The sequence below is a fragment of the Silene latifolia genome, chromosome 5 (genome assembly GCF_048544455.1).
Source record: "Silene latifolia isolate original U9 population chromosome 5, ASM4854445v1, whole genome shotgun sequence".
NCBI classification, from domain to species: domain Eukaryota; kingdom Viridiplantae; phylum Streptophyta; class Magnoliopsida; order Caryophyllales; family Caryophyllaceae; genus Silene; species Silene latifolia.
The window spans coordinates 90,989,293-91,010,424 of record NC_133530.1 but is presented as its reverse complement, the minus strand read 5'-3'; the positions used below and the strand labels follow the sequence as shown (position 1 = coordinate 91,010,424).

Sequence of the window (21,132 nt, the reverse complement as noted above, 5' to 3'; positions counted from 1 at the left end):
ACTAAATATTGTATTCTATGTTATCACTTATCACATTTTGGTGGTACTAAAAGAGTATTACCGTACAACATTCACAAGAATCACAACTCCTCACCAAAACGCCTATCACAGATATTCACATCTGTCCTTTAACATCCCCAATTTCAATCCGACATTTAACATAGAAAACAAATATATTGTTGTGTATTGTGAAGTTTTAATAAACTATATTAAATTTTAGTGGTTGCCAAAAGAAAGTGAGCCTCCTATCTTAAATACTCGCCATATTTTTTTTTTCCATTTTATTTTGCGGATTTTCAGACATGTTGCTTTTGAAGCTGTGTTATTTCTCTTGAAATTATTATTTTAATTATTGAACGAGTTTTGAGTAATCAGTACATGTTATTATTATTATTTTATTTTTTATTTTTTATTTTTTTACTACTATGTTGGTGGTGGTAATTGTTAAGTAGAAAGTGTGTCGCCCGAGTATTTTGGTGAATAACGTCCAAAATGCAAACATAGCATAATATAGTTCCTGTGGGCTGTGGTAACTAAAAGTAGAATTACAAAGTATATACTGCGTATAATATCTGATTCTTGTTTAAGACCGTTTTATTTTAAAATAGCTTTTACACCCAATTAAAATATAGATGGAAATAAAGGAGGCCGTGAGAGGTTTGCAAGTCTTAAACTAAAACAGTCTTAAGCAAGAGTCAAGACGAATTGATATGATAATCACAATTCACGAGTTACTATTATTATCTGATTACTAATACAGTGGAGGAGTAGGAATGTTGAGCATGCATAATTGCATAGTCACAGAGGAAGCTTCTCATTACTCCGTTAGGTGGTTCGTAAGGATCTTTCAATTAGCATCAAATCACCGACGTTAGTTGTTTTAAGGTACATATCACTCTTATTTTTTTAATGCTCTCGGCTTTGTCTATTCTAAACACTCTCATCTTACATTTTCCTTTAATTTAAGTAAAGGTCAGTGAAACCAGTAGTGAACTTATCCCCTCGTCTAAATAATTAGGATGGAGGGAATAATAAATAAACAACAAGATTTAATTTGGTAGTAGTAAACTAGTATATAATATATTCATGCAATCATGCGTAACGAATTGCTAGGGACTAGTTACCAAAAGCTGGTGCGTAAATTGGAGTATGGGTAAGCAAATTTAATTCCTCAATTATGTGCATATATATTTCGTTCATTAATGGCATTGATAATCTTTTCTACTTATTAGGCTATGTTCTTTTCAGTTGAAAAGGGCGTAATTGAACTTAATGGAGCTGAACCGGAGGAGTTAATTTGCAAAGAGATGAGTTGAATTGAACTGAATGAAATTGAACTTAACTAAACTAAATTGAACAAAACTGAATTGAAATGAGCCGAAACTAAGTCCAAAAGAACCGGACCTAATAATGAAATTTATGTCACCATGGGCTTACTTACGGAGTAGTACAGTAATTGTCCAAGTTAGAAAAAAAAGGAAGGGAAAAAAAATAAAAGTATGAAAGGGGTGGTCTCCCAAATAAGCTTGTGGGATTACTATAAGAAAATCAGAAGCTGTCAAACCAATTATCAATACAATAGGTCTTGGTATAGACGGGTGAGGCGAACAGACGGGTAAAAACCTCTAATAAAATGGGTAGGGGGGGACAAGGTGGGGCACCCTCCATGTGCTTCCCACTTTATGGCAAATGGGTATTTTGTGAGGGAAAATGGTATCCGTCTATACGTATAGACGGATAGTGTCCGTCTATAATGAGAATTTGTGTTATCAATAACAGACTGAAAGGCAAATTTGAAAGTGTGAGATAAACTCGTTTGCGCGGAGAAATAAGTAAGCTCGTAAATAAATAAATAAATAAAAACAGGTAGACAAGTTGGTGTATTTGGTGAATTAAAGTTGGGAATGCCCATATAAAATGAAGTCAATGGGGAAGTTCGAAAAAAACTAAAAAGATGTGGTAATGTGTGTTGACCAAAAATCAAAAGAAGAACATGTGTTTTGCAGTTGTATGACAGCACAGCAGTATCAATCAAGGTTTAGCCAACCACAAAGATACAAATACAGATACACACTTGTTTGATTTAGTCGGCATTTCACTTTTCGAGCATGGATCACTCAGTAGCCTAACCAACCTACCTGAGCATCAACAATAGAGGTTTGTCAACAAAGGTTTGTGTACTTTTTAAAGGTTTGTTGACAAACCTCTCTATTGTTGGAGATGGGGTTTGAGGTTCATCCATAGGAATGTTCTGGCGTTTGTATACGGGTTTGTTGATTGACGTAAGCAGTGGTCCCAAAAGTTAGTATATTTTTATTCTCCAATAACATATGTATGAGGGGGAAAAATGGGTAATTTTATGTGGGTCCTATGATATGAACCTTGAAAAGGTTTGTCTATTGTTGTATATGGGTTTGTTATTGAAGAGGTTTGTTAAATTGATGATGTGTCATGTGACAAACCTCTTTAGAGGTTCATCTATTGTGGATGCCCTCATTTACTACTCTCTTCTTTTGGCTCCATTGGAATTCGAATGAAAACTTTGAAACTCATCTCTACTATTCGCTATCATCACCATTGCATTTTAAATAACTCGATTTACTTGAATGAATTACTAATCAACAGTAGTATCATTCACATGTTTCTAATCTCAACATTTTAGCTTTTCTAACCACAAAAAAAAGTAATGTAATGTAATGTAATGTGTACTCAACTTGGGCTGTTGCTAAAAAACACCCCCAAGTTTGCCTAAAACCTACACCCCTCTCAATCTATACAGAGAGAGCAAAGAATGAAACAAATAAAGAATGGTCGGTCTAATTCATTTCTAACGCCTCAAGGGAGACGACAACTGCACCTTACACTGCTCCATACTTCTTCGACACACTACTGACATTGGTGTTGATGCCTTGGGGCTTGATCCTGGAGAAAACGTTGCTTTTATTTGGGCACGTCCACTTCTCGGAGACAGATTCACTTGCTCCAGAGCTCGCAACTGCAGCTCTGACGGGTAATCTCTCACGCATCCGATACGAGGCCCTGCTCCTGTCGTCCATTTACACGATAACTGTTTTCCTAGTTGATATGATTTTGTTTCTTTATGGGAGTTTATCCTTTCAAGGATTGCTGCTGCAGGAATGATTTCCTGTTTGTCCTCTTCATCTTCCTCCGCCAGTATACCTTCTTCTTTGGCTGAATCATAACCATCGCCAATATTTACAGAATCACTTGTGGATACTGAAGTCTCATTTTCACCCTGCATTCTCATAAACAACTCGTCTCTACTAGGTATCTCGAGATTGGTTAATTTTGTAGTCAAGATGCTAGAAAGCTGAGAACTGGAATCATCTGGTGCGACAACGGTCTCCTCCTCTTGTGTAGCAATGCTTCTGATTTCTCCCTCATTCTCCATGACACTATCTGTGCCCAGATCTTCTTCAGAAGAGTTTCTGAAATGAAGACTGCTTTTCTGTTTGCCAATTGATTTTTCATCCTCGTCTACTGGATCCATCTGCAAAGAGCACACAAACAAAGATGCAGCAGATTAGATTGTGTGTTGAAGTTTTTGGAGAAATTATGAAGCCAGTAGTTAGTTATCCAGTAGGTTACCTTAACATGAGTAAGATCCACATTATTTTCAGTGAGGAAGGCAATGAAGTCTTGGAAGTTTTCTGGAGTAGGCCTATAGTGGCCGCTGTGAGGCCATACCGCCTGTTGATAAAAAGAGATTACTTGTGTGAATGACCGCCATAGTCGAGAATATTTAAGCTGATACGGTAATGTGGTAAGAGTTATGAATGTGGTAGTACCTTAAGCAAGCCATTTTCAACAACGAGTCTACCAGCAGCAGATGTGGCTCCTCCAGCCAAGAAGCTAGAGTGCTGGAAAGTGCCTTTCTTCTTTTTGCTGACGTACAAGGCCTTGGAGGTGCTCAACACAAATATCCATTTGGCGTGGGGTTCAGACGAGGTATCAAGGATCTCTCCACTTTGTGTATACAAGAATTTTCCATCTTCAACAGCAACTTCGTACGCCTTTCTCTCCATCTGTGAAGATAAGTTTAGTAAGAAATGAATATCATCCATTTGGTTATTCATTCATAGTAGTAATTAATAATTATTGACACTTACCGGGCCAAGATATTTAATACACTGCTGTTGAAGCTTACATCTTGAGCATTTCTCCAAGTTAACCTCTTTTCCTTCTCCAATATCAAGCCTGTCCCAATCAACAAGATATTTATCAGCAACACTTTCAATGAAAAAGGGGAACCTGAGTGAGTGCTTAATCTATATAAATAAAATTACCAGTAAAAGAAGGGTTCTCTGCTTTGAGAGTGGAGCCAATTAGTGTAGTAGAAGTGAAGATTATGTCCATAACGGTGTCGAGGATCAATCTGTGGCACACAAATAGTAAAAGTTGATTCAGCAATCAGCAGTTGTTAAATAATACAAAAAAGCAAGATGGAAGAAGTAATTAGTTAATACTTACAGCCTCTAACCAATGCTGCAAGGCGAGCTTTTGAGCTTTGCCATTCTTGGAGAGACCTTTACCGACCTTAGCAGCCCTTGTTTTGGCTCTGGACCAACGTGAAATAGCTGTCTCATGGTGTTCAATATCGAAGAATGAAATGGAGCTATGCTTCAGCTCCGCAAAATCTAAAAGCTTCCACCTATAACCGCCAATCAAACTTATAATATATATAAAGGGTAATGATATTATATATGATAATGAAAGGGAAGAAGATAGAAAAGGGGTGTTTGACTCACCAGCTTTGCTCAACAAGTACAGCACAATCAGCAAGCTTTCTTCGGGTGCGGAAGCTTTTATATACTTTCTGCAACTTAACAGCAGCCTGGTGCTTGGGGCTTGACAATCCCAAACAATGTACATCAGCAGAAGGGGTAACTGAAATCAAAGTGGTGGTTTGTCTTTGTTTGAAGCTGACAGATCCTTCTAGAATCATGTTTCCTGAATCAGGAGATTTATGAAGAATCAATGGCTGGGAATCATGATGTTGGGCATTGAAACTGATGGACCGCTCGGGTGTGGTAACATGATCATCCCCCAAACTCACAGACTTGACTATTATGGATTCCAAACCGCTCTCTAGATCGTGGTCAGAGGCTAGTGGGCATGAACACGAATACGATACGCCCATTCCCCGTTTATATTTCCTGTCAAATTCAACTACACTAGTATCATTATCATACTATCATACTATCATGATACCAATTAATCAATCGTATAATCAAACTAATGTGAATTTATTAGTAGGCAGTAGCAATCACCCACTTCAATAATAATTACAGAATCCATTAAAATACAACAATGTTTTTGTTCAGCAACTAGGAAAATTAGAATTACCTGGAAAAAGGCGTCAAGGATAATTGATGAAATGGTGAATGTGATTATTACTTGTTAGAAATGTTAAAGATTGAAAAGAAATGGGGATGGACAAGTAGTAGTAGTAGTAAGATGTGTGAGTTCAAATGAGAGAAATGGGGAGAGACAGGAAATGGAGTATCAATATCAATTATGAATGAATACTAAGAGCAAGTTAAAGGGTGGGTTGTTGCACACATATATATACAGGTCGACTTGGGACTTGAGATTGAGACAGAAAACCACGTGGTTAGACTCATAGAGTACCGTCAACCCTCCCCCACTCTACTTTACAATTTGACCTCGTCGACAATTTCTTGTTTACCACGGTTTAAGTTTAAGACGAATTAAATCATACAAGTAATACAAAAGGGAATGCATACGTAGGCAAAAGTTAAAGGTTTGTATTAAATATTTAAGTGAAATCACCCAAAACACTTTACCCCACATGTAAATGAATTTCAATCACACAACCCTTTCTAAAATTTAAAAAAAAAATCTAACTACCATGAAAAAGGAAAGAGAGAAGAAATGATCAACTACGAGGGAGTATAACTTAAGATATAAAGGGATGTGCAAGCCAAGCCTTATCAATCAATGAATTAATATTGGAGTATGTGAATAATCCAGAAACTAAGGGACTTTGATGTCAGTAGATAAATTTATACTCCCTCCTATTCTACAAAAACTTCTCTCTTTCCTTTTTCATCTATTCACAATACCTTCCCTATTTCCTTATTTAGTAAAGTTTTATACTTATTTTAATCACCTTACCCCACAACAATACCCCACCTCAACCCACAACAATACTTATTTTAATCAACTTACCCCACAACAATACTTATTTTATTCACCCCACCCACAATAATACCCCACAATACCTTCACTCTCTCCAATTACCAAACCCCACTAAAATACTTTACTTTATTTTAATCCCTCTCCTTAATTCTAGTGCCCCCCATGAATAGGGAGGTTTATCTAGAATAGGAGGGAGTACAATTTTTCTATACTATACTCCCTCCATTCAACTCCACTTTGCAGGTTTCTCTTTTGCACACTATTCACAAGCCGAAATTCAACTTCAATTTTCTCTCGATACATAAGTTAAAATATATTCATGTGAGATCTTATTTGATTCGTCTTTAAGAGTACTTTAAAAATATCTAACTTTTATAATTTTTACAAATACGTAGCTAAAGATATTTATCGCGTAAAAGTCGCGTTGACAAACGTGATAAAGCAAACATGTAAAGTGGAGTTGAATGGAGGGAGTATAGTTTATTAGATGTACAAAGATATTTAACATAGACAAATATAATATAAGTAGGTTATGTTTTGGAAGCTAGATAAACGAAAATAAATCGTTTCAAAACATACAATGACTCTCACTTTGTTGGTTTTGAGAAAAGACTATAGGAAACATTTTTCATTGTGATCATTGCTATTATTTGAGAATTGAGAAATGAAGCTACATTTGAGAAGACAACACCTATTTGACCATGTATAATGGACAAGATATTTTTGAGAGGTGGATTGTGGTGCAAAACATGGAAGGAGATTTTACCCTATACTTTAGAAGAATGACTAAACAATTAGAAAACACTCAGAACATGAAAGTAGAAAAGGATAGTGCAAAGGAGGGCTTCTAGACCTGATATTTGTTAATTATATACTCGACTCCTCTTTTGACGGGATGATTACCTTATACGGAGTATTTCTTTTTTGGTCCTATTGTTTTTTGGGCTTTTTTGGTAAATTTGTGTAAGAGCCTACTCATTGTAGGTTTTTACGTTCTTTCCTCCTTATATATCAAAACAAAACAAAAAGAGAGGGGGAAAAATTACAAATGAATAAGTGATTAATAAAATTATTACTGTCACGTACTCCCTCATATTCTAAATAACCCTTCCTATTTATTTTTTCGTCTATTCACAATACTCTCCTCATTTCCTTATTTGACAAACTTTTATACTTATTTTAATAACCTCATCCCACAACAATACCCCACAATACTCATACTTTATCTTATTTTAATCACCTTACCCCACAACAATACTTATTTTAATTACCTTACCCCACAACAATACTTATTTTAATCACACAATACCTTCTCTCTCTCCAAACTCCTACCTCCACACAAATACTTTACCATATAATACTCTATTCCTTAATTTTTGTGTCCCCTTGAATAGGGAGGGTTATTTAGAATAGGAGGGAGTAGATAATACGAAAAACGAAAGTGGACTTATTGAGCATAATATTTGGAAGAGTGACTTTGTAAATTGTAAGAACATCCGTAGAGCATGTATACAACATAGTCAAGAATTAAAATGGACTAGTCATTGTAATTACCGTGAAATCATGTTAATATTGGTCAAAAATAGATATTCATATATATGCGTGCTTAGCTTGTTGACCACTTCAAAAATGAATACTTATGTATGTCATCTCATATGTAGCATTAGTCCTTAAGTGAAGTAGCTTAACTTGCAAGCTACGTAGTTGATTACTACCGTCGGAGACTTGGACGTAGCTGCTAATTCAAAGGAGTAAATTTAGTAACCCACCAAGCATTGACCATTCTTTTACAAAAAAAAAAAAAAACAGTGGGGCCAGGACAAATGAGTAATTATAATGGTCAACAAGATTAGTAGCTAGATGATGAGGTATTAGCACACGTAGGCTTAAGGGATATTAGCTACTAAATTAGGGGATTATTTCTAGTATATATGGAGTATGTATATATAAAATTATGGGTGAAAACGAAATATAGGAGGGAGGTGACGCAGCAAAAAGCAGTAGCTGAAACTTCTTGCAATCTTCATATAAGAATTGTTAGTAATAGAGTAGAGGCAAATCGCCTTATTTGGTTGACCTGCTGAATATGAAAATGAATATCCCCTAAGCTAACAAAAAGTTTGGATGCGCTAATGGCAACAAAAAAACACTAGTGTGTAAAGCAGGTATCTCCTCATTGTTGTCCCCTCCACTTCTTCATTTTTAATACAAAAGTCATGCCTCCTAAGTCTTACCTTAAGTTTAGCTACCTTTTTCACGCTTCAACTATGTATTTCATTGTCAATACTGGAACCATGCTAAAATTTAATATTGTTTTTCACACTTTTAGTCCTGTTTGATAAATAACATAGCAGATTTATAATAGCGGATAACGTTAATAGAATACGTTTAGCAAAATTTAGTAGCATATTTGACTAACAAATTAATTTAGTAGATTTAGAAAAGGTGTTTGGTAATTAGCAGATTATAAGACAATTATACCATTTTCATGTATAGACTGAATATGCTATTGCAATATACTACTAATAGCGGTATATTTAAAAACAGTAGATTCCGACCAACATGCTATCAGAATATGTTATTTACCGAATACATCAAGCAAATTAGTAAATTGATTGGTCAACAATCTCCCTCCTAGTCTTGATAACCTCCCCGCCTATTCATAGGTGGTATAAGATTTAAGGGTATGATTTAAATAAGCATAAGATATTGTTGTGGGGTGAGGTAATTGAAGAGAGGGTGGGTGTTGTGGGTATTATTGTGGGATAAGATGACTAAAATAGGAGCATCATAATACCACTACAACATCTGTTAACACCACGACAATTGTGTCTAGCATGTTTATTACGGAGTATTTTATATCATCATATGGCTTTCTCTCCCTTAAGTTTCGTGGCACTAAATATTGTGGCCGTGGAATTAGTGTTTGCCTACTATTATGGGGTGAGTTGATTAATAAACATAAAACTTTATCAAAAAAGGAAATAGGAAATGTATTGTGAATAGACGAAAAAAAGAAATAGAGAAGATTATTTAGAATAGAAAGGGAGTTAGAATCTACTAATTTCAGTCAATATGTTGTTTACCTTCCTTCTCTATCCATTGCTTTTTACCCTTCACTACTTATGCACATTTTCACTGTATATGTATGTATATTTGTGACTAGTAAGAAGGAAATGACATAGCATTGACGACGTTTATACGGAGTATTACATGCATGTAAGATGCTAAATAAAGCTCATTCTTTCAGTAATATCATTCACTATCCTTAATTCAACGTTTATGAGCCCAGCTACCATTTTAATTTATTACTTTGTCAGCAAAGTCTAGTATTTTGGATATATATATATATATATATATATATATATATATATATATATATATATAAGATATGCTCGGGGCGCAACAAATTGAAGGTTGGTATTTTTATATGCAACGAGACACACAGTGTAATTTTTAATATAACAGTAAAACGTAGGAATTGATAAACTAAGATAGATAATTGACGTAAAGTTGTAGGAAGACATTGCTCGAAATGACTAAGCTGGCATTTAATACGTTGGCTTTACAAAAAGGCATGCAGGAATGATAAGTACTCGTATTAAGGTTTGTATGCAAGGAAATGTTAAGGTGTTAAATTAATTGACTACATGCATAATAATGCTTGCGCGTAGAGACAGAAGAGCAGAGAGTTAAGAGTAGAGTGTAAAACTTCAAAATTAAAAGCCCAACAAATATAGATCGTACCGCCTCCACCGGTGCTTTATTTAACAACAGGATGGATACTAATAATAATAATAATAATAATAATATTAGTAATAAAGACACCTTGTATGAACCTAGCAGGCCGGGTTCCTCATCTTTCGTTTAGGACCGCCAACCTACTTGTATATCGGTACAATCTATATCTATCTATATTATTAAAGGAAGCTTTTTTCGAGCGATTAGAGAGAGTCCAACTATTTCGAAACACATTATTAGAATATAATACATAAAATTTATCAAAATAATTAGATAGAATTTAATGCTACGTTTCTCAAATTCTCTCTTATTTAGAAGTCTACCCTACATAATTTTCCTTATTACTCTGTATTATAAAAGTTATATATATCTACATTTGTGTTTAATACGTTCATCTCCCTTCCCCTTTAATTCTTATGATGCTTGATTTGATTTTTAAGTTTCTCTAATACACTATTTATATTATTCATGCAGATGTGACATGAGACAAGCGACCAAAGATAGTTATAAAGGTCATATTAAAGGTAATTATGTATAATTTTATCACGTTTACTGAGAAATTCTAGACACAATTGAAAAGGGAGAATTTCTTATTGAATGGCAACAGCATACACGGTTGTTATATACAACTAGCAACACAATATTTTCTCCTACAAATTAGGTAACTAATTATGCACATTTCTAAATATACAAGGATATTATACGGCTAACAATATCAGAATAATATCATACAAAGATGTATGATATTATAATCTATTATTTACTTTGATTTTTTTCACTTTTTGATCATAAAATTTCCATGTTCATAAAATTATCAACTTTTCCAATTTTTTTATGTATTCCAATTTTTCTGATGGGTAAACCGTAAACAGAACTGTTTACGTCCTGTTTACGAAATTTAACGTATTTATTTGTTATTAATTATTTGCCATGCATGGAAATTTGCCGACTTTGCTATTCATTCATTGTACTGGTAGTAATTTGCTTAAATCATGTTTTATATATATATAAATCATACGGAGTAGTAAGTAAAACCTAATATTCTAAGCCAACTTCTGTATTAGATCATACGTGTGAAGTATTAACTTATTATAATACCGTCTTATGAACGAGTTGCTCTAATACAATTATTCAATAGAATTCTACTAATCTTATGTCCAAGATAGCTAATGAGGAAACTGGTATCCAATAGAATCGATGTCTTCTATGAAATAAATCTCACCACCTTTAAATAATATCAGGCCTCTATTGTGTTGTCATATCGATTTTGCATATTGTGTAAGTGTGTAGGTTAATAAATTGTGATTGGAAAAAGGGTTAACCTTGACAAAATAATAGACAAGAAAATTTGTAGAAACTGACTTTTTATGAATTATGAGTAGTATTTTAATTAAAGGTAAATAAATGGTTGAGACGGAAAGAGTATTACATTATTTATTGTATACTTAAGTTCTTATAAAATGATTTCTAATAATTTTGTTTGTTTTTTTGTTAGGATGGGGAGATTGTTGAAGAGGATAAGGGATAACGCGAAAGAACGAGCACGTGTATTTACAATGTTCAAAGACATCTTTCGTAAAGCACATATCCAAATGATCCTAATGCAATACTCAGTAAGATAAAGTTGCTAAAAATTGATAACTAGCAGATATATATATTATTATTATTTTTCAAGTGATTTTGTAGAGTGCACGTATTTTTACCGGCGGATTTTTGATGTGAATAAAACTATTACTTCTATATATATCATGCATGGGAGAAGAGCGAGATAAAATTGTCACTTTGCCTAATTGGAACTAGAAGAGCTTTATTTGGAGGATTCTTACGAATGAGGTTTATATACCTACAAAGATCTATTTATACAAAGGAAATCTACGAGGCAACTTTGTTGAGCAAGAAACTCTCAGTTTCTTATACATGGATCACGTATACGAGTATGTTATTTGGCTTCCTAAGAAGATTCAATATGTTGTGCTACGTATACATAAAAACATGAATACATGATAGAACACACACTTTTAAGAAAATAAATAAAAATGGTTATGGCAAGACTCGAACTCGGGTGGCTTGGGCAATTGAAACATGTATTCACCAATGTGCTATCACACTTTTGTTAATATACATGGAGATTATTATGTATATATGACTAGAGTTTTCACTGGTCGAAGCAAGGGGAACCTACATAGTAGCAAAGGGTAGCACTCGCTACCCCAAATTCCCAGAAAATGATTAAGATTATCGACTTTTGCTACCCCAATTTTTTTAAATATGCACCTAAACATAAGTGTAAAACATCAGAAAAATTCGCTACCCCTAAATTTTATTTCTGGGTTCGCCCCCGTCGAAGCAGAAGAGTTGAGGACATTATTGTTCGTTGGATGACTTGGATCCAATTTCAAATCAGTGTTCGAGCTCTCTTCAAGGTCACAAATATTGATGCAGATGTAAATTTATAGTCTTTTGGCCTAATTTGGAGTTATACTTCATAAGGATCTAGATACAATATAGGTACTACCTCTGTAACCTTGCTTCTTAAGAAACCAAATGACTGATCTTCACAAATAAAAAAAATAAAAAAATTGAGAAGATCTTATTATCGATGATAATTATAATTCGGTCAAGTTCATTTAAGTAAAAGTTAACTTAATTGATTTTTGTTTTGATTGAAAATATAATTTAAACAATGATTCAGAAAAAAAAAAAAAAATTCACGATTCATGGTTTTATAATAAATTTATTTACTACGGAGTACATTATACAAGACGAGGATTACAAATAGGCCCGTGCATCGCACGGGCATTAAATCTAGTATATATATAAAAGAGAGTTTTTTCGAGCGATCTGAGAGCGTCCACATCATCAAAAATAAATTTAGGAAAGTATAATTTTTGATGTAAAAAATAAAGTGGAAAATCTTTTAATTATTATAATATGTATATTTCCTAAATTATATTCAAGTGATATTTCCAATTTTTATATCAAACTTTTACATTTCATTTGTCAAAAAAAATATCGTTAAAAAAATTATGAAAATAATATAATTAGCTTTGTGGTAAAAAATGCTATCATTAGAGTATAAATTTCATATTATTTGCACATGTTAAAGATGGTGTACTTCTTAATATGTAAAATTGTGTACTTTTTAGTATGTTTTGTCCCACATTGGAAAATAAGTAGGTGTGGTGAACATACTACATATAAATAGTAGAATTGTCCCACATTGAAACTTGAAAGATTAGTATAAGGTGGGTGATTCTATAATTATAAATAGGAGGCATACTTGGAACTTATGCATCAACCCAAAATCTTTTGAGTCTCTTAAGTAATGTCTTGGAGAGCTCTTAAAAGTTTATATCATTATATTTTCTACCTATAAATTTTATTGTCCCACATTGAAAAATAATGTAGGTGTGGTAAATATACTACGTTTAAATAATATAATTAGAAAAATTATGAAAATAATATAATTAGCTTTGTGGTAAAAAATGCTATCATTAGAGTATAAATTTCATATTATTTGCACATATTAAAGATGGTGTACTTCTTAATATGAAAAGTTGTGTACTTTTTAGTATGTTTTGTCTTCTTAATATGAAAAGTTGTGTACTTTTTAGTATGTTTTGTCCCACATTGAAAAATAAGTAGGTGTGGTGAACATACTACATATAAATAGTAGAATTGTCCCACATCGAAAGATTAGTATAAGGTGGGTGATTCTATAATTATAAATAGGAGGCATACTTGGAACTTAGGCATCAACCCAAAATCTTTTGAGTCTCTTAAGTATTGTCTTGGAGAGCTCTTAAAAGTTTATATCATTATATTTTCTACCTATAGATTTTATATGTCCCACATTGAAAAATAATGTCATTATATTTTCTACCTATAGATTTTATATGTCCCACATTGAAAAATAATGTAGGTGTGGTAAATATACTACGTTTAAATAATATAATTAAAATAATATAATTAGAATTGTGTTAAATAAAAATAATGTAGGTGTGGTAAATATATTACGTTTAAATAATATAATTAAAATTGTGTTAAAAATAATTCTATCATTAGAGTATAGGTTCATATCATTTGCACATATTTTAATAAAAACAATCGTATGAATATCAATAGATAATATAGTATTTGCTTATTATTAAATCGAGATGGATGTCGAATTAGGTTCAAAAAATATGGTGTACTTTTAAATATGTTATTCATCTCACATTGAAAAATAATGTAGGTGTGATAAATATATGAAGTACTACGTATAAATAGTTGAATTGTCCCACATCATAAGATTATCATAAGGTGGGGTGATCCCATGATTATAAATATGATTTATCCTTGAAACTTAGGTATCACCCCAAATATATTGAATCTCTCAAAGTATACTTATTATATAAGAGATTTTAAACATAATCTTGAATTAAATGTTAAATTTTTAAAGTTGTAACATTTTTTTAGGTGGGAGAAAGATCGATAAAATGGTTAATATTATAACGGAAATTTTTCATGTTACCCTCGAATTTTGTTAGATTACACATAATACCCTTAATTTTAAGTTTGTACATATAATACCCTTGTGTTTACTTTTTTCATAACGGCGTTACTCCTATGAGTAACTAGATGACTAATTGAGCATGCCATGCTATTTGTGTTTTGTTATTTGGGTATTAAATGTTAGTGTATTAAATAAAATATGGATTTAAGAATTAGATGATGAAGTGTTTGTGTAATAGACGATAACAAAAGAAAAAGGCGTCAAAAGTCATAGGAGTAATGACATTATGAAGGAAGTTGTCAAATGGTATTCTGGGAAAGAAAAAGGTGAACACAGGGGGTACCATTTGTAGAAACTTAAAATTAGGGGTAACATGTGTAATCTATCAAAGTTCAAGGTTACCATGAGAAATTTCCAATATTATAATGATATAGTTAATTAAATTTTCATTTAAAAGAGAGAGATATCCGTACCAATAAAACAATAAAGGGGGTATTATTTTTTAATTGTTATTTTATTGTCACGCCATCAAACTTAACGTCCATTTAACAGCCTTTATACTAGGAGGTACCATGGGCAAAAAAATGGAACCTCAAGGATACTATAGGCAGATTCTTAAAATATGGGTAACATGGAAAATCTGACAAAATTAAGGGGTACCACATGAAATTTCCGTATCTCAATTATGATAAAAAAAAAATGAAGAAAAACAACGACAAATATTAATGGAGAGTACTTGATCATATTATTAAATTTAAATATAACTATTAGATATAATGAGTAACAATTAACCGTATTCAATATTCGGGATCTGGTTGAATGTCGAACTAAGTGCAAAAAAGATGGTGTAATTCTGAGTATGTTATTTGTCCCACATTGAAAAACAATGCAAGTTTGATGATATACTACTTATAAATAGTAGAATTGTCCCACATCAGAAAAATAATCCAAGTTTGGTGAATATATTACTTATAAATAGTAGAATTGTCCCACATCGAAAGATTAGTATAAGGTGGGGGTGATTATATGATTATAAGTAAGAGTTAAGCCACGTATATATTAATCTTTTATTTTTTTTGAAAGAGATATTTTAATAATATATGTAAACAAATCATTAGACATAGAATGTAAACATTAAACCCTTATGTTTTTTTTGGCATTATAAATAAGTTAATTACCCCGTTGCAACGCACGGGCATTCAAACTAGTACACACTATTTTGTAGAAAGTTATTAGCTAAAAAGCTTAAAGAATTTTATTAGCCACCACAAAGTAACCTAGATATGAACATGAATTTCTGACAAGGGGACAACAAAACAAATTTTGATCTGATAAATAATATTTTTGATTTTTTTCTCTGTAAAGTAATGTCGTACAAAGTAAAAATGAAAAATAATTGATCCGGGGTAATTTTATAATCTGATAATTTTTTTTTTTAAATTTAAAATTTAAAACAAATGTATGATGAATAAAATTTTTTATTATAAGGGCATTAACAATAGAGGTTTGTCAAAAGGTTTTGTTCCGGGTGTAATTCTGGAGCAGGATTATGACCACTTAAGCTTGTAGAATGACGTCGTTGCTTGTCTCTTCCTTTCGCTCTCTCCTGTAAAGATGAACAAACTGAGGGCTCGGCTTGGTACCGAGCGTACTCACTCCGACGCTCAAGTCAGTAAACTTAAAGAGATAAGTTGTGTGTTAACTTGGCAAAGTATATTGTAGAGAGATAAGGGAGTTTTATACCAGATTAAGATGATTTTCGGATCCTTTTCTCAATGAGAGAAGTGGAGTATTTATAGACTTTCACCTTTTGTCATGTAGTGGCCAAGTGGCCAAGTGGCTAGCAGGTGGAAAGACTATCTTACCCTCGGCCGAGGGACCCATGCCGGGACGGCAGGCCTGGTTGACTCCATGCCGAGGGGACTGGATGTGAGTACACGGATATGCCTCTCGGCCGGCTAGTTGCCGAGACCGAGACCCAAGTGACATGCCGACAGGCTTTGTCGGTTAGGCTGTTAATACGTTGACTTGCTGTCTTTTAGCTTTGACCTTGCTCAATATGTTGACTCGGTCAGCGGGTGCAGAATATGCCCCATCAATTTGCCCCCAGCGTAGTCTATGCCGTGGTATGGACCTTCGATGAGTGTTGAGCGTATTCTGCGCATGTTGGACTTCTTCCTCGGCTTGGTTCTGTTCAGGCCGTACCATATCCCCCTTCCACATGGTTGTGTAATGGACATCCAATGTGGAAAAGAAAATGGCGCTGGCCGAGACCAAGGTTGAGAGTGCCGTGTGCTTTTGATTGCCCCCGGCCGGTGCTGCCAAGCTTGGTTGATCAGCTGGTCGTTAGCAAGTAGATACCAAGGAGCGTGTCGAAGAAGATTTGTTACTGTATGTCGATTGACATTCCGTGGATGCATGCTTGACACGTGGCCTGGTGCTGATTGGTGGACGCTTCATGGGCTTTGCTCTGATTGGTCCACTGAATGGGCTTTGCTCTATAAATAGAGCAGTATGCCCCTCATTTTGACCTACAAACTTCCTTTTCTCAAAAAATTTCCTCTCTCTAGTTTTTTCGAAGAAACTTCTCTCTAGTTTTCGAAGCGTTACTTGGCGTAACACTTTCTTCCAAGGTAAACAAACAAATTTTTTTCAACTTTTTACTTGTTAATTAATTGTTGTCACCATGTCTGCTGCTGATGCTCTTCCTAGTACCTCTACTCCGGGGGGCGAACCGCCGCATCCTGATGAACAGGAGCCACTGGTTGTCACCCCGATAGGGTTCGGGGGGCTCTTGTCGCCTTCTCCTGAAGTTGATGAGAAATTTTTGGAGGGTTTTGATGATGATGATGATGAAAAGACCCATTCTGATGTAGAGAGGCCGCATTTCTTGTGGCACGGTGAAGCCTGCTTGATTAAACCCGATCGTGTTTGGACGAACAAGTTCGCTAGTTGTTCCGGGCCTGAACTTTTTGAAGACCATTACTCCTTCGGCAGGGGGTATAGAATTGTTATCCCTGAGGGTGATCAGGCGGTCTGTTGCCCTCCCGAAGGCTGTATCGGCGTGTACATCAGACATCTGGAGTATGGGCTCCGATTTCCTCTTAATGAACACGTCGTGGCCATAATCAAAGCCATGAATGTCGCCGTGGCACAACTGCATCCGTTGGCCATTAGGACTATTATTGGCTTTGTATGGTTATGTCTTTTTAAAGGGGAGGCCCCAACGGTGAACCTCTTCCGCCGGCCCCACCATCTTCGGCAGACTACCCTAGGCGGCTCGGGGTGGTACAGCATACAGACCGAGCCGGGTTACGTCTCTGTCTCCAAGCTGACATCTTGCAAGGACCGGAAGGGGCGGTGGGTATATGTTGAGGTTCCGGAGGACTATCCACTGCCCCGGTCCTTCCAGCGCCGCGTCAATTTGCGGTGTGAGAGTCAGGGGGAGCATGATAGATATGTCTCCCGGAATAAGATTAAGATGGACGCCAAGAAGGTCTATCTTAAGGACGACGAAGTGCGGGCAATGAGCCTGTTCGAGGCTGAGAGGGATGGCACACCGAAGGGATGGATGCCTCCGACGCAGATCGTCCTTCAAGACGAGCCGCTTTGTCACGTCGGCCTCATACTGGCCCTCGGCCAGGGTGAGTGGGGTCGGTGTGAGGCCCACCCTTGCTTTTTATGCTTCTGTATTTGAGCCTTGGTTCACTTCCTTTGCTTAACTGTTGACTTTGTTTCTTGCAGATCGATTTGGCCGGGATCTCTCCGTCTCCATTCTAAACAAGTTGGGACTTGACCGGGACGGGAGAGTTGTTGAGCTGCACCCTAAGGCCGCGCCACGTGATCGCAGACCGGCCCCTCACGAACTCATGGAGCAGGCTATGAAGGCAATGGATGTGGCGGCGACTCAAGCGGAGATTGGCGGTAACGTGCCGCGCCGGAGATCAAAAACAACGTCTACGGCGGCTACGACGTCAACTCCCACTCAATCTCCAATCCCCGCAGTCCAAAAGGATCAGATGGTCGTCAATGTTGACGAGGACGTCACCGTTCTGGAGGGTCCTCCTACTTCAAATAAGAGGAAGGAAGCAACGCCTTTCCGCTGCTTATTCGAGGCGAGGAAAGAAAAGGGGTCACCCCTCTGTCCAAGAAGGCTAAGACTCGGTACGGATCTAACCCATGGCTCGGATTTAACAGTTCTTTAGGCGTTCCCGATAACAAAGCTTTACGATATGTCAATGAATGTTGACATGGATGCTTTGTCAGGTTTTTATAGATCGGCCGTCGCCGGCTGTCGTTCTCACTGAACGGCAATTGGAGAAGCAGCCTGTGCAGACGGGCGCTAAAAATGTCACCGCCGACTCCTCATCCGAGAAGGTTTCCCCCGTTCAGCTCAGGGCGGAAGGCATAAGGTTGGCCAAGAGGCTGGTGAAGTGGGATGAACTAGCCGGCACTCATCTCGTCGAGCATGAAAAGCTCATGGCTCAAACTGCCCCTGCGCTTGAACGGCTTAGGCTCGAGCTTACCGCTGCTAAGAAGGAGGCCGAGAGGACGAAGAGGGACTTCCTGGCCACCATGAAAGACTTCCTCGCTGAGCGAAAGCTTAAGGAGGAGGCCGAGAAGGCGGTCCTGGCCGAGAGAGCCAAGGTTGAGGCTGCGTTGGCTGATGCTGCTAAGCTGCGGGAGGAGAGAAACAAATTTGAGGGCGGCTATCTGGCCATGGTTGAGCAGAGGGAAAGATGGAAGTCCCTGCATTCGGCCGAGGCGAAGGAGGACAAGGGCACAAAGGCTATCCTTGCTCAGAGGGAGAAGGATATTGAGATGCTGAAAACCGTCATCATCCCTGACATGTGTGCCCGGTACCGGGACCAAGCTGAAGATGCTACCAGGGATGCGATTAAAGAGCTCCTTCCTGAAGGCACCTTCCCGTGGCAAGATTTTGACCGGCTTCTGGATGAGAAGGCGGCTGCTGCGGAGGCCAAGGCCGCGGACGAGGCGAAGGCGGCGAAGGCCGCTTAGGAGGCTGCGGAGAAGGCGGCCCGTGATGCTAAGGTGAAGGAGGTCAGAGAGGAGGCTGAGAGGGCAAAGGCAAGTGAAGCTGCCAAGCCGTCCTCTAGGCCGCCCACCGTTGGTGATGCTGCTACTGCTGCCGGTGGCGAGCAGCAACAAGCATAGGGAGACGGGCGGTCGTCACCAGATTCACCCGGCCCTTCGGACAGCTTCAGCTGTTCGGGGGCCAACTATTGAGCCTTTCCTCCCTGCCATCCTTTTGGCGCTTCAAGTCTTAATGTTTGTAACCTTTTGTTGTACCTTCTTTTTTTGTTAAACTTTGGTAGGTTGTGTTTAGGCTATCCCTATGGGGACGGCCGTCGACTTTGTTTTGCCTCACTTGTAAACATTTTTCAATAAAGTTTGTTTATTTGCCTTCGGCTTGGCCGAGGCTTTTGATCTCATCCTCCATTAAGTTGTCTTCTTACGTTTTTAAACATATTGAGCGCTTTTTCGTTTCACCTTCGGCTTGGCCGAGCGGTTAGATGCGTATCTCAACTGTACTTAAACGTTTTTAAACATGTTGGCATGTCGGTCGCTTCCTCCTCCACTCCCGGTCTTAGCCGAGGCGGTCGATTTGCGCTTCCCAACTCGCTGTTGAACATGTTAGCGTATCGGTCGTTTCCTCGTCACTCCCGGCTTTGGCCGAGGCAATCGAGGTTACGGCTCGACAGCGTCAGTATCTATAGACATATTGATCGCTTCCTCTGCCACTCCGGATTGGCCGAGGCGATCGATTTGCGTTTCTCAACTGTACTTATACGTTCTTAAGCATGTTGGTCGCTTTCGCGAGTATCAATCGCATTTGTAGTGATTGCCCGGTGGCGTCTACTAAGCATGTTGGTCGCTTTCCTTGTATCAACGCATTTGTAGTGATTTGTCCGGCTTTGGCCGTGGCGTCTACTAGTGACTGACCGGCTTTGGCCGTGGCGTCTACTTTGGTACGACTACGGAGGGGACAAGCATTTCGATGGAAAACTTGGATCACTCTTCATAAGATATAATCACGCGTTGGGGTGCCCACAACGGTCTCGGACACCTCCGCCGCTATACGAAATACTTCCAAAGGTTGTCAGTGTTCCAAAGGCTCATTAGAGGCACTCCTCCATGTCTGTCGTCCCGGTATGTCCCCGGCCTCATTTCTTCAACCACCTTGTAGGGTCCTTCCCAGTTGGCCGTCATTTTACCATGGATGTTTCCTTTGTTGGTCGCGGCCGACTTTCTCAGGACTAAATATCCTACTCTTAAGTCCCTTTTGTGGACCCTACGGTTGTATGCTCTTCTCATTCGGTTTTGATATACTGCCAAGTTGAGTCGTGCCGTATCTCGACTTTCTTCGACCAGGTCTAGGAGGCTCTCGTGCCTTCCTCATTTTCGACCCAGGTCAAAAGTTTGCGTTCGAATGTCGGCACATTTGCTTCAATTAGCGGACGGCCTCGACCCATAGACTAGGTAGAATGGACTCGTGCCTGTTGCTTCTTTCTCCGTGGTTCGAAGGGACCACAGGACGCCGTGTAGTTCATCACCCATCTTCCTTTAGATCTTCAACCTTCTTTTTCAACCCGTTCGGTATTGTTTTATTGGGCCGCTTCGCTTCGCCGCCCGTTGCTCGAGGGTGGCGGACGGAGGAGTATGCAAATTTGATACCGAGCTCTTCCAACCAA

At 37.3% G+C, this 21,132-nt stretch overlaps 1 protein-coding gene and 1 long non-coding RNA gene across 2 annotated transcripts; one reads left to right on the top strand and one right to left on the bottom strand.

Moving 5' to 3' along the window:
• Positions 1 to 89: 89 nt before the first annotated feature.
• On the top strand, positions 90 to 11,721 carry LOC141657894 (uncharacterized). The gene is made up of 3 exons (XR_012548881.1): positions 90 to 885; positions 10,399 to 10,448; positions 11,420 to 11,721. It is a non-coding gene; the product is annotated as an uncharacterized LOC141657894 (long non-coding RNA).
• LOC141657890 (IQ domain-containing protein IQM2-like) lies at positions 2,642 to 5,557 on the bottom strand. The gene is made up of 8 exons (XM_074465285.1): positions 5,368 to 5,557; positions 4,770 to 5,177; positions 4,492 to 4,672; positions 4,308 to 4,396; positions 4,131 to 4,218; positions 3,810 to 4,046; positions 3,610 to 3,711; positions 2,642 to 3,511 (listed from the first exon to the last, which is right to left on the bottom strand). Exons 2-8 carry the CDS (start codon positions 5,159 to 5,161, stop codon positions 2,828 to 2,830), a joined length of 1,773 nt encoding a protein of 590 aa, XP_074321386.1. The 5' UTR covers positions 5,162 to 5,177; positions 5,368 to 5,557; the 3' UTR covers positions 2,642 to 2,827.
• Positions 11,722 to 21,132: the final 9,411 nt, after the last annotated feature.

What these genes read in the sequence shown, in the direction of transcription:
- LOC141657890 (XM_074465285.1), bottom strand. Translation starts at nt 5,161, where the DNA reads ATGGGCGTATCGTATTCGTGTTCATGCCCACTAGCCTCTGACCACGAT. An exon ending in GTATTAAATATCTTGGCCCG is followed by an intron (nt 4,047 to 4,130) that starts GTAAGTGTCAAT and finishes TTATCTTCACAG; the next exon opens with ATGGAGAGAAAGGCGTACGA. An exon ending in TGGATCTTACTCATGTTAAG is followed by an intron (nt 3,512 to 3,609) that starts GTAACCTACTGG and finishes TGCTCTTTGCAG; the next exon opens with ATGGATCCAGTAGACGAGGA.